Below are 13,861 nucleotides of genomic sequence, written 5' to 3' on the forward strand. Positions count from 1 at the left end.
ACTCGCGCATGAAGGGTTTAAAGTTGTCAGTCCCTAGATGCGTAAATCAGCAAAACTCTAAAAATTTCCTAAATTAAAGTGACTGGCCCTTTTAGATAAGACACAATTAATTGATCACCTATCATGTACACTAACAGGGAATTTAATAACAAATTAAATATGATGAAGACAAAATACCTTCAAAAGTTGCCCTATTTTTGTGAAAATATATATATATATATTATAATATTATCATTAAAGATGTAGAATATTCATAAATAATATTATTTTTCTGAAATAAACTTAATTGTGTTCTTATTCCATGTTAATTTTATGTTTGCATGCATTTTAAACAAAAATAAAAAATATTTTTACTATTCCAATTATTCGAAAAATAATTTGGCGAATATTCGAATAATAAAATCGTCGTATATTCGAATAAAACGAGTATTCGAATATTCGAATAACATATCCTATAGGTGAGAATCATAAAAGTTTATTTTGCGGGAACCGTACATTTTCCGAGACAAAATTAGTATTCCTTGTCCTTTCCCGAGACTCAAAGTATCTCCATACCAAATTCCATCAAAATAGATTGAATAGTTTACGCGCAAATCATAAAAGTATATTGTGCAGTATTAAAAGTATTTGTCCCGGAAAAATGTACGGTACATTTTTCCGGGACAAATTAATGTATCCTATGTTCTTTTTCGGGACTGAAAATATCATTATACCGAATTTCAGCAAAATGGGTTCAGCCGTTTACGCGTGATGTCGTGACCACGCGAAATATAACGTTCCGCGCAGCTTCACCCACGTAAATTAGATATTTGACCGACAAATTAGTCCATAAAAAATAGCCTATGATCCTTCACGTGGTCCACTTCTTACCTGTGCCAAATAACAGAAAAATTGCTCCAGTAGTTCGTGAGATAAGCTCTTTCAAATAATTTCCCCCGTTTTTTTCCACATTTTCCTCTATTTCTTCGCTCCTATTAGTCTTAGTGTTTGGGACAGTATTCGCCCATGGGTTTCGTCGCTGGCTCGGATCGGACTCGAAGATTCCAAGGCTACACCGGTATATCTTGCTGAGCGGGGGCGTAAATAAAACACACGAGTCGTCGAGGAGAACATAGGCCCCGAAATCCGTCTCGCTTACCCGGCTCAAGGCAATGCCATATAGAAAGCCCCCTCCGGGGTACCCGCCCGCGGCAATGCCGTAGAGAGAGCCGCTCCGATTCGTACGTCTCGTCAGTCTTATTTTCACTATCGGAAGCGGCTATTTTCCCTATTTTCCCTATTTTGCCATGAGCCAAGGTAATTGAAACGCATTTCGGGAAATTCTTTATTTATCGTTCCACAATAATCAACTTATTCTAAATATTAACACTTATATTTAACACAGTTACAGCTAGGCGAAGATAAAAGTTAATACAATTTACATAGTTTTTTAGCACATTTTTCCTAATATTTTCCAAACTATTTATATTTCAGACACTAATTTTCTGATACTTATTAGTTAACGTTCTATTTTATTAAAATAACAACTTTTTACCTCTTAGGGAGCCACAGATTTATCACAGTTCACTTCTAAAGTTTATTTTTAAAAACACTTATTTTGCACTGAGTTTATTGTCATATTTCACTGTTAACGAGTTTGTATACACTCACTATGTGTTTTTTTGGGTGCGAGACCGCTGTCCTCAACATCCTCCCCCCGGCGCAGTAGCCAGGGTCTACGCAGCCTTCTCCGGTGACTGCGGGCTCGCCGGTCTCGCTGCTGACTGCCCGGCTGAGCGCGAGCTGGCTGAGCTCCTCGCAACTCGTTCCGGCGACTGCGGGCTGACTCGGCCCGCCGCTGACTGCCCGGCTGAGCACGAGCTGGCTGAGCTCGTCGCGACTCGTTCTGGCGACTGCGGGCTGACTCGGCCCGCCGCTGACTGCCCGGCTGAGCACGAGCTGGCTGAGCTCGTCGCGACTCGTTCTGGCGACTGCGGGCTGACTCGGCCCGCCGCTGACTGCCCGGCTGAGCACGAGCTGGCTGAGCTCGTCGCGACTCGTTCTGGCGACTGCGGGCTGACTCGGCCCGCCGCTGACTGCCCGGCTGAGCACGAGCTGGCTGAGCCCGTCGCGACTCGTTCTGGCGACTGCGGGCCGACTCGGCCCGCCGCTGCGCCCTCTCCCGGCGCTATCTGCTCCTCCGGCGGCGATTCTTCTATCACCGCCAGCTTTGATGTTGGTCTGCGGAACACTCCACTACGCGTGCGCACGTCCGCGCAACGCACTCGTCCGTCCGGGCCCGGGTAGACACGGTGTACGACTCCTCGCGGCCACGTATTACGCGGCAGCGCGGGGTCGACGACGATCACCAAGTCCCCTGAGGCCAGGTTGCGGCCGCTCCTCGGGGCCCCGCCACGGGGCGTGAGCGTCGGGAGATACTCCCTCACCCATCGCCTCCAGAACTCGTCCGCCAAGGCCTGCGCGACCCACCACGTCTTCTTGTCGGCCAGCTCGCACGGCCCGACGTATGGTTGACCAGTAGATGACCCTATGAGGAAATGGTTAGGTGTGATCGCCTCTGGATCGTCGGGGTCCACGGAAACGTGAACGAGCGGTCGAGCGTTCACGGAGTATTCCGCCTCGGTCATCAGGGTCTGGAGCACCTCCTCCTTCGGTGATTTCTCGTTCAGTGTGGTGAGTAGGGCGGTTTTTACCGACCTCACCAGTCTCTCCCAGGCGCCCCCTTGGTTCGGCGCCCCTGGCGGAGTGAACTTCCATTTCATGCGGTGTGTGAGGCCCAGCTCGGTCATAGCCGGCGCCCACTCGGCGTACGCTCGTTGCAGCTCGACGTCCGCGCCTCTGAAGTTCGTCCCATTGTCGCTGTACATGACCGCCGGCCATCCCCGCCGTGCGGCCATTCTTCTCATTGCCATCAATGCTGAATCGGTTGACAGCGTGGCCACCAGTTCCAGGTGGACCGCTCGCGTCGTCAAACAGGTAAACAGCGCTCCCCATCTCTTCTCATGACGCCGGCCGATGGTAACGATCATTGGGCCGAAACAATCGAGACCACAGTAGGAAAATGGTCTCTGGAACGCCCCCAGACGCTCTGGTGGCAGGTCTCCAGGTTGCGGGATTTTCGGGCGCGCCCTCCTCATCCGACAGAAGGCGCAGTTGTGTATGATGCTCCGCACCGTCGGCCGTAGCTTCAGGATCCAGAATTTCTGTCTTAGATCGTTCACTACTCTCTCGCGGCTCCCATGTCCGGCTCTGGCATGCTCCCTGGCCACCAGCAGCCTCGTGAACGGGTGTCTTCCGTCCAGGATAACTGGGTTCTTCATTTCATCCGGCACCTGCGCTGCTCTGATCCTCCCGTCCAGCGTGAGCAAGCCGTCTCTGTACACCGGGTTGAGCCGGTACAAGGAGCTCCATCTCGGCGCCGTCCCTCCGTTTTTCATCTTCTCTATTTCCCGTGCGAAGCTATCGTGTTGTGATTTTCGGTACCATAATACCTCCGCCTTCTCCAGGTGCCGCACGTCGAGACTGGCCCGGCGATCACGACACTTCTCAATGAATAGTAGAACCATCGCCGTACATCTCACGAGGCGCTCGTACTTTGAAAAGCGGCTCACGTCTGGCAGACAGTCTACTTCGCTCGCCTCCGTGGTCTGGAAGGCGACGTGCTCCTCTAGGTCCTCGGCTTGAACGGGACTCTCCGTGGGCCACTCGTTCACAGGCCTACGCAGGAAGTCTGGTCCATTGAACCACGGATCCTCTTCGCTTTATGTGACATAGCCCGTTCGGGTGGCCATGTCAGCGATATTATTCTTGGTGCTCACCTACCTCCACTGGTGTACGGATGTCAGCTCGGCGATCTCTCCCAATCGGTGTACGACGTATGGCGTATATTTCCTGCTTCCGTTCTGTATCCACCACAGAACTACCTGAGCGTCGGTCCAGTAGAAAATCGCATCTGTCTTCCATCTGTGTTCCGCTGTGACGGCGTTCCCGAGCCTCGCTCCGACCAGAGCGGCTTGTAGCTCTAGTCGTGGTATCGTCTGTGTCTTCAGTGGCGCCACCTTAGCCTTGGCTGCGGCTAGCATTACTCGAATTTCTCCATCTTCTTGCTCCAGCCTCCAGTAGACGGCCGCCGCGTACGCGTCTTTGCTCGCGTCACAGAACACGTGCAGCTGCCGGTTTCTTGTGGAGCTCCCCCCGTTGTAGCTCCGGGATAGCTCGAGGTGGCTGATGTGCTCCATGTCTCTCAGCCATCGAGTGAAGTCTTCGGCTGACTCCGCCGGCAGCGGCTCGTCCCAATCCAGCTTCTGACGCCACAGACCTTGCAGGATAACTTTGGCGGTGATGGTGTAGCAGCTCAGTAGCCCCAGCGGATCGTAGATGCTCATCACCGTGCTAAGGGCCTCTCTCTTGGTAGGTGCGCGCTGTAGCTCTCGGACCTCTTTAGGGACTCTTGATAGAGATGTGTTGAATTTCAACGTGTCCCCTCGAGAATCCCACAGTATCCCCAGGGTCTTCTGTTCATCCTTAGTGACAGGCCGCGCCACATCATCAGCCAGGCGGTCCACCGGTAGCCCGTCAGCGCTCGTCGGTCGTTGCTCGTCCATCCCCGCAAGTGGAATCCGCCCATCTTGTGCACCCGGTCCACTTGTTCCACGACTTGCTTGGCCTTCTCATAGTCTGGATAGCTGTCCACATAATCGTCCATGTGCCTCGGTGATGGCGCGATAGGCTTCTGGGCACGATACCGCGTGTTCCTCTGCATTTCGATTCCGTACTAAGTGTGCCAGGTACGGTGAACACAATGCCCCAAATATCATGACCACCATCTTGTACTTGGAGGGCGGCTCCTCTCGGCCCTCCCTCCACAGGAACATCTGCGCCGGTTAGTCCTCCCTCCTGATCTTCACGCGAAGGAACATTTCTTCTATGTCTGCTTTCACGGCCACGGCTTCCTCCCTGAACCGGAACAGTATCCTCGGTAGGGATGTCAGTAGATCGGGCCCCTCCAATAAATATATAGCCTCAGCGACGTCTTCATCCGGCAGAGTCACCGTCGAGCCCTCGTCGAACAGCGCGAAGATGTCGGCTTCGCCCCGTGGCCCAACGACTTGAATTCTTCTCATCTTCAGCTTCACCGCGCGGTCGGAGGCAACCGACGCGGTGATTACGGCGTCCTCGATCGGTGGAGCGCCGCCGGACCTCTCCTCGTGTAGTAGTGGGTGGTGAGGCCGCTTGCATCCCTGCATACCGCACTGCTTCGCTTTGCAGTTGTATCTTCTGTGTCGGCTCGATAGGCACAGGAAACACAGCCCCTCTTGCTTGACTGTGTCCCATCTCTTTTGCACACTCAGTTTCTTGAAAGCAGCGCAGCGAAACAGAGCGTGGTGGTCGGTGCATATCGGACACTTCGTTTGTTCTTCGCGCATTCTCTCTGGCTGGCTGTGGCTCGGCTTGCCTCGGCCCTCTTCTGATATCGCGAAGACTGGTCTTCTCGGTCTAACTTCGTTCTTGTTGGGAGGTGGACGCGATGTTTCTTTTCTCGAAGCCGGAGCCGTGGTGAATCCGTAGCGCAGTGCTCTGTCCGCTTCTCTCATTAGGAATTCAGAGAGAAGGACGACATCGGGCTCGTTCCGGTAGTGCGATGTCTCTTCTGCGTAGTCGTACCATTTGCTCTTCTCGTACGGGCTGAGCTTCTCCAGGATGTCTCTCACAAGCAACGGATTGAAGAGGTACCCGTGCTTTAACTTCCTCAGGATGGCCACCATGTTCTGAATCTTCACCGCGAAGTGGTTGAGCTCTGCCGCCGAGCCTCCGAGCCTCGGAAGCTTCTTTAAATCTTCCATCATGCGGTCGACCATCACCTCGGGCCGGCCGAAGCATTGCTCCAAAGTCTTCATGATCTGTTCGGGTGGTGTTGCGATGCTCAGCAATGGCGCCACTGCTTCTCGAGCTTCCCCCCGGAGACAGCTTCTCAGGCGCGCCAGGTTCTCGATCGGCTTGAGCTTGTAGAATGTGGTGGTATCTTCCATGGCTGCTTTGAACGGCAGCCATTCCGAAGGAGAGCCCGTGAATATGGGCAACTCCGTCTGATGGCGCGGCTGTCGTTGGTTCAACAGCTTGTCTAGAGTGTCGACAAGCTGTTCCACCCCGTTGATCTCGGCTGCAGGAGGTGTAGGTGAGCGAATGCGGCTTTGTATCGGCCGCTCGAACCTCAATCTCTGCGGCTCGCGTCTCTCTCCCGCAGGTGGTATGTCTTCTGGCTTCGGCGCGTCTCCTTCTTCCTCTGGCACGACCCGTTCCTTGGCCGTCTCTTCGTTGTCAGGACCTTGTTCGCTTAGCCAGGCTCGGACCCGTTGCTCCACCTGCTCTGAAGGCTCGTCATCGTCTGGATCGCTGGTTTCCTCGGCAGTGGCGACATCAGCGATGAGCTTCTTCTTGATAAGTTCTGCTTCGATCTGCAGTTCCTTCTTACGGAGTGCGGCAAGTTTCTCTTCCGCCTCATATCGGATGCGCGCGACGACACTTGCTGTCGATCGACGCGACCTTATTGAAATAGCCTTCTTCCTGGCTACAGGTACTCCCGATGGCGCGGGTGTCTTGCTGGCGCCCGGCTTCGGTTTCAACGCAGTTTGAGGCGGATCCGCCCTTCCCCCGGTCGGTGGCTGGCTGGTTGCGGCTGCAGACGGCGACCTGGGCGGATCCGAAAATACTTTCGGTGGCTGGTTCTCCTCCGCCCCGCTCTGACTCCTCGTGACGACCATCTTGAAATTAAGTTAATTCTTCTATGTTTAATCTTCTAAGTTGAATCTTCTATTCTGAATCTTCTATATTGAATCTTCTATGTTGAATCTTCTATTCTGAATCTTCTATATTGAATCTTCTATGTTGAATCTTCTATATTCAAGGATCTTCAGTAGGTTTTGTGACGAAAAATCTACGAATCCTTGCTTCCCCTCCAGCGGTGTTGTCTTGTATCTCCGAGTCCAATCTTCTTCGAGTCCGGTCTTCCAAAATTTTTCTTCCAGTTGACTGTTGAAATTCTTCTAAGTGTCGTCTTCGATCCGGCGCGCAAAGGACCGCTTCACTGTCTTCAAATCCGGCTCGCAAAGGACCACTTCACTGTTTGGGACAGTATTCGCCCATAGGTTTCGTCGCTGGCTCGGATCGGACTCGAAGATTCCAAGGCTACACCGGTATATCTTGCTGAGCGGGGGCGTAAATAAAACACACGAGTCGTCGAGGAGAACATAGGCCCCGAAATCCGTCTCGCTTACCCGGCTCAAGGCAATGCCATATAGAAAGCCCCTCTGAGGTACCCGACCGCGGCAATGCCGTATAGAAGCCCCCTCCGGGGTACCCGCCCGCGGCAATGCCGTAGAGAGAGCCGCTCCGATTCGTACGTCTCTTCAGTCTTATTTTCACTATCGGAAGCGGCTATTTTCCCTATTTTCCCTATTTTGCCATGAGCCAAGGTAATTGAAACGCATTTCGGGAAATTCTTTATTTATCGTTCCACAATAATCAACTTATTCTAAATATTAACACTTATATTTAACACAGTTACAGCTAGGCGAAGATAAAAGTTAATACAATTTACATAGTTTTTTAGCACATTTTTCCTAATATTTTCCAAACTATTTATATTTCAGACACTAATTTTCTGATACTTATAAGTTAACGTTCTATTTTATTAAAATAACAACTTTTTACCTCTTAGCGAGCCACAGATTTATCACAGTTCACTTCTAAAGTTTATTTTTAAAAACACTTATTTTGCACTGAGTTTATTGTCATATTTCACTGTTAACGAGTTTGTATACACTCACTATGTGTTTTTTTGGGTGCGAGACCGCTGTCCTCAACACTTAGCGTGATAAAATATAGCCTATAGCCTTTCTAAATAAAACTGAAACAATTTTTCAAATCGGACCAGTAGTTCCTGAGATTAGCGCGTCCAAATAAGCCCTTTCAAATAATTTCCCAAATTTTTCCACATTTTTATCTATTTCTTCGCTTCCATTAATCTTAGCGTGATAAAATATAGCTTATAGCATTTCTCAATAAATGGATTATCTAACACTGAAAGAATTTTGCAAATCGGACCAGTAGCTCCTTCTCGGAGATCGGAGAGCGCGTTCAAATAAGCCATTTCAAATAATTCCTCCCGTTTTTTCCTAACTTTCCTCTATTTCTTCGCTCCTATTAGTATTAGCGTGATAAAATATAGCTCCTAGCCTTCCTCGATAAATGGGCTATCTAACACTGAAAGAATTTTTCAAATCGGACCAGTAGTTCCTGAGATTAGCGTGTTCAAACAAACAAACAAACTCTTCCCAATTATAATGTTAGTATAGACTAGATATCCCGCGCGGCTTCGCCCGCGTAAATTAGAGATTTTGCGGAAACCGTGCATTTTCCCATAAAAAATAGCTTATGTCCCTACTCCTTTCACTTGGTCTACTCTATATCTGTGCCAAATAGTGCCATAAAAATTGCTCCAATTGTTCTTAATTTCTAATATTTCCCCCGTTTTTCCCACATTTTCCTGAGTTTCTTCGGTCGTATTAGTCTTGCATAGTTCTTAAAACAACGCCGAAACTCCCAAACTTGTATCTATAAAGAATTAGGAGTTCCCTCACCACATGTTTCCCTATAAATTTTGAGGAGTTCCCTCGATTACTTATGGATACTTCATAGGATCACCACTTTTGTGAATATAATACCAAATTAGGATGATACCTTATATACCAAAAGAAAAATTTTGAAAATCGGTTAACCAACGGCGGAATAATCGTTGAACATGAGAAAACAAACATAACACTTCCCCTATTTTGAAAGTCGGTTAAAATTGTAGCCTGTGTTATTCTGATGTATATTATTATAAAGTTTCATTAAAATCCGTACAGTAGTTTTTGCGTGAAAGAGTAACAAACATCCATACATCCACACATCCATACACCCATACATCCACACATCCATACACCCATACATCCACACATCCATACATCCAAACAAACTTTCGCCTTTATAATATTAGTAGGATAGTAGGAAGTAGGATATTATATCTCGCTCTATTCCTGTTTCGCAGTTCGCAGCGTCGGTGGACTAGAGGCGATTGTGCAAGTTCTTTGTTTTCTCATAATCACTAATTTATAACTACCTGCACTAGCACTAATCAAAGTGAATACTAGCCCTACAAGCACTCCCCCCATGCAAGTAGCAATATTCTATTACACACGTCTTTTATTTGTTGTTAATACAAACATAATACCCAACTACAAATATGTTTATCAACCATTGTGATTTGTGAGTTAATATGACCTTCACTTTTAGCCTTACAAAAACATATTTATAGTAAGTACCTAGTGGAAAATTTTAACTAGCAACAGATTTGGTATTGTAATGCTGACAATTTATGAATAATAATGTAACCAATATCATTTAACAAACAATTGATTTATCAGTAATTCTTGACCTTGCAATGATAAATTATAATAACCTTTACATATTATCAGTTACCTAAATTCTTTTGCAAATAACTTGTTACATAATCTAGTCAAATCATTTCTATCTTAATTCATCAAGCCCCATACGCTCACAGGTGAACGAAACAATAGAATATCTGTTGTGTCTCGTTTTCCCACGATTGATGGGTTAAATTAAGGAAAAATTAAAGAAGAGCACAAGTTATTACCACAAATAGTATTTATTACAAAAGCTAGTAACACTTGTTAACAAAAATAAATGCTTAGAAAATGTTTACAGGTCAACAACGGCACGGATGGCCTTGCCAATGTGCATCAAATGGAAGGCTTCGTTGATATCCTTAAGAGGTACTTTGTGGGTGACAAACTGGTCCAAAGGCAGTTTGTTGCTGAGGTAGTCTTCCACTAGCTTGGGTACACTATCTCTGCTCTTGTAACCACCAAAGGCTGTTCCCTTCCAAACTCTGCCAGTCACCAGCTGGAAGGGCCTAGTGCTAATTTCCTCGCCTGCACCGGCCACTCCGATAACAACAGACACTCCCCATCCTTTGTGGCAGGCTTCAAGGGCAGACCTCATGATGTTCACATTACCGATGCACTCGAAGGTGTAGTCCAGTCCTCCATCGGTCATGTCAACCAGAACCTGCTGGATTGGTTTGTCGTAGTCCTTGGGGTTAACAAACTCGGTGAATCCAAAGCTCTTAGCAACTTCAAACTTATCGGGATTGATATCGATACCGATGATGCGTTTAGCACCTGCAACTTTGCAACCCAAACCTACTGCAAGACCGACAGCTCCAAGGCCGAATACAGCACAGTTTGAGCCGGACTCCACCTTGGCAGTATTTAGCGCGGCTCCGTAGCCGGTGGTGACGCCGCAGCCGAGCAAGCAGATCTTGTCCAGGGGAGCGGCATCGGCGACTTTGCACAGAGAAATTTCTAGAACAACTGTGTATTCACTGAAAGTCGAACATCCCATGAAGTGGTACAGTTCCTGACCCTTGCAACGGAATCTCCTCGTACCGTCGGGCATGACTCCCTGACCTTGGGTGACACGGACTTTTTGGCACAGGTTAGTTTTTGGGCTGAGGCAGAATTTGCATGTGTTGCATTGCGGCACATAAAGGGGTAGGACGTGGTCACCTGGCTTCACGGTTGTTACACCTTCTCCGACGCTCTCGACGATGCCGCCTCCTTCGTGACCGAGGACGACCGGGAATACGCCCTCGGGGTCCTTTCCGGATAACGTGTAAGCGTCGGTGTGGCAAACGCCGGTAGCGAGAATCTTTACACGGACTTCGCCCGCTTTGGGTGGGTCCACTTCGATCTCTTCAATTGATAGTGGTTTTCCGGCCTCCCATGCTACTGCGGCCTTGCACCTGATTACTTTACCGGCTGTTGACATTTTCGCGTACGACCACTTTGTACTAGAGTTGAAGCCGAAATGAATTTCAATGTGAATGATAAGATATTACGTAAGCACTGCGTAACGCAATGATTATTTATTTTAATTATTTACAACCTACACGATAAAAACAGCGCCGAAAAAACAATGAATAAGGAAACAGATGGAAGTGTCATAACTACAAAAAAGTGTGGCCGGCGCCATATTGCCAAGAACTAAACATGGCGGTCTATAGTGATGGAACACTCGGTTGATATTTGTCGAGGATATCGATAAACTAAGATGTTATAAGTGAGCGTCCTGTTATATTATATATTATATTGATATCAAAAATGATTTTTTTATATTCTATAAAAAAAATCATTTTTGCCTATTTAGTCTCTAAGTATACATATACATATTTGCTTATTTTGTACATAGAGACAAAATAGGCAAATATGTTTTTTTTTTTTGTATAGGAGCCTCCTTAATTTTAATAAAACTATTTAATTTATTTTAAGTTAATTAATTATTATTTATTATTTAAGTTGCCATTATTGATATCGGGCAAAAATTACCAAAAAATCGGACAAATACGAGTTGTACTCGCGCACGAAGGGTTAACAGTTTATTTTAATTTTACCATCAGTTATTATTATTATTAAAGTATGTATACAACTTAGTATTTTGTGAACATTTCAAGTGCCTACCTTTTGCCATTATTGATATCAAGCAAAAAATAGCAAAAAAATCACGTTTATTTTGGGGCTCCCTTAAATATTTAATTTATTTTGTTTTAAGTATTTAAATCAAGCCATGTTATATTCTATTCTATCACAAATCTTATTTATTGTCTAATTATTAACTAAATTAGCACATACGAAGTCAAACCATCGATCAGTAAAAGACAAAAAATTTAGTAAAAATATACTTAAACATACCGATCCAAGGACATTGTTTTTTAATTTCTTCTTTTTTTTGACGGACTATAAATTAATTAAAAAAAAAAATCAAATTGGTCGAAAAATTTGACTGACATATCGATATATCGATATTTTTTTCGCGATATATCGAGACCGATATTGATATTTTTTCAAATATCGATGTATCGATATATCGATATATTCTTTCAATTTCGACATCCCTATAATACGACACTTTGACAGTACCTCGGAGAACCGGAACATAAAATGGCGGACCGGCCACAGTATTTTTACATTTATTTTATATTATACTATCGATAGCAAAATACCATACTATCGATAGTAAAATGTACATCACTAGCACACGCACATATTGACAGATCGAAAATGGTCACGCATTTTCGGGTTGTCAGGTCGTCTATACGACAGTATATATTATAAGTCTATGGTTAGTACAATGTTATTAGTTATTACACTCGTTTAGTCGTCATTTACACTCGGAATCGGCTCCAACGATTTTCATGAATATAGGGGGTTTCGGGGGCGATAAATCAATCTAGCTAGGAATCATTTTTATAAAATGTCATTTTATTCGTGTTTTTATATAGCTAGTAAGTCATAATTTAAGATATAAAACATATACAAAAAGATTATATTTTGTTGTTAAAGTATAATAAGTTAATACTTATTGTACTTTAACAACAAAATATAATCTTTTATTTGTTTCTTAGTATTTATGAGCGCGTAGCCCGCCGACAAACTACTATGCAGTTTGGCTAATATAATAAGGAAATATATTTTGGTTTTTAATAAATATTATTATTAGTATATTTTAGTAGTATAATTATTATGTAATAAAAATGGAGTGGAGTAAAAGGCGAATTTTAGAATTCCTAGATTTTTACAAAAAGGAATAGCGCATTTGGAACCCAAAATATCGCTATAATAATAAATTTCATATTTTTCATTCAACATTGCTATCATAATATGAACACGTCCTCCATGTTCATGTGCAAATGTCAAAATGAATCACCCCAGGAATGTGTGAACAGTGAACGATAGTTCGCGACAAAGTTCGCGACAGCATTCGTATTTCGTATACGAATGTTTCGTCGAATCAACGTCGAATGACGAGGCGAATGGCGAACGCGAATGTGTAAATGCCATAAACTTATAATGCATAGACCAACAAAGAGTGCGAGAGAGAAGAAAATCCTTTATGGAATTATAACAATACGAAAAGAGAGAGGCAGTCTAATGAAAATTGTAACAACTTTTATTTGACAGGTCGTCAATCGTTTTTATGCCCTTTCGGCAATGATATAATAATAAAAAACTCAAAGCAGATATGTTACTACCGCGCGCGTTGTGAAGCTTCGAATACGACCCAAATGGGTCGTCTTTTATTTAGTCTGTCTCTTTTATGTAAATGGCATTTCGTATCTTTTGTTTCACTTATCTGTCAAATTTGTCAATGTTGTTCGGAAGAGATTTAAGCCGGAAAATAGTACGAACTAATGATGAAAAACTCAAAGCAGATATGTTACTACCGCGCGCGTTGTGAAGATTCAAATACAGCCCAATTGGGCCGTCTGTTGTTAAGTCTGCATCGAGCGCAGTCACGAACGTGCCGCGTCTTGTATTACCTAAATAAATTGAAAATGATGTCGTGCGTGTTTCGAAAATGCACCAATTATGACTCAAAAGAAAACAAAACACATGGAATCTCTTACCACATGTCTTGATTGCAATAAATACCTTGTTTATTTACATTTTCAATTATTTTTTCGAACAATCTGGAAAAAATCGAATTTTCGTCATAGCTCAGGCGAAGAAAGAGACAGCAATACGATTCGACGTTTAAAAATTGAACTGTCTCTTTTACGTAAATGGTTTTTCGTATCTTTTGTTTCACTTATCTGTCAAATTTGTCAATGTTTGCAATTTTGAATTTGAAAATTGTTCGGAAGAGATTTAAGCCGGAAAATAGTATGGACGTAACAGGTCTGTATAAGTAGAATATCATTGGTATGAACGTAACAGATCTGTACAAGTAGAATATCATTGCC

General features: G+C 45.0%; 2 protein-coding genes across 2 annotated transcripts; both read right to left on the minus strand.

Moving 5' to 3' along the window:
* Positions 1–1,238: 1,238 nt before the first annotated feature.
* Positions 1,239–4,604, minus strand: LOC121738360. The gene is made up of 4 exons (XM_042130349.1): positions 3,823–4,604; positions 2,068–3,717; positions 1,834–2,009; positions 1,239–1,775 (listed from the first exon to the last, which is right to left on the minus strand). Exons 1-4 carry the CDS (start codon positions 4,602–4,604, stop codon positions 1,615–1,617), a joined length of 2,769 nt encoding a protein of 922 aa, XP_041986283.1. The 3' UTR covers positions 1,239–1,614.
* A 5,079-nt stretch (positions 4,605–9,683) lies between these two features.
* LOC121739111 (alcohol dehydrogenase class-3) lies at positions 9,684–11,042 on the minus strand. Its single transcript, XM_042131438.1, has one exon. It carries the CDS (start codon positions 10,888–10,890, stop codon positions 9,760–9,762), a length of 1,131 nt encoding a protein of 376 aa, XP_041987372.1. The 5' UTR covers positions 10,891–11,042; the 3' UTR covers positions 9,684–9,759.
* Between the last annotated feature and the right edge of the window lie 2,819 nt (positions 11,043–13,861).

The sequence above is a fragment of the Aricia agestis genome, chromosome Z, assembly GCF_905147365.1.
Source record: "Aricia agestis chromosome Z, ilAriAges1.1, whole genome shotgun sequence".
In the NCBI taxonomy this organism is placed as follows: domain Eukaryota; kingdom Metazoa; phylum Arthropoda; class Insecta; order Lepidoptera; family Lycaenidae; genus Aricia; species Aricia agestis.

Coding starts and splice junctions, on each gene's coding strand:
- LOC121738360 (XM_042130349.1), bottom strand. CDS start 4,604: ATGGACGAGCAACGACCGACGAGCGCTGACGGGCTACCGGTGGACCGC. Junction 3,718..3,822: donor ACATCCGTACACCAGTGGAG/GTAGGTGAGCAC, acceptor CTTCCTGCGTAG/GCCTGTGAACGAGTGGCCCA. Junction 1,776..1,833: donor TCAGCCGGGCAGTCAGCGGC/GGGCCGAGTCAG, acceptor GCCAGCTCGCGC/TCAGCCGGGCAGTCAGCAGC.
- LOC121739111 (XM_042131438.1), bottom strand. CDS start 10,890: ATGTCAACAGCCGGTAAAGTAATCAGGTGCAAGGCCGCAGTAGCATGG.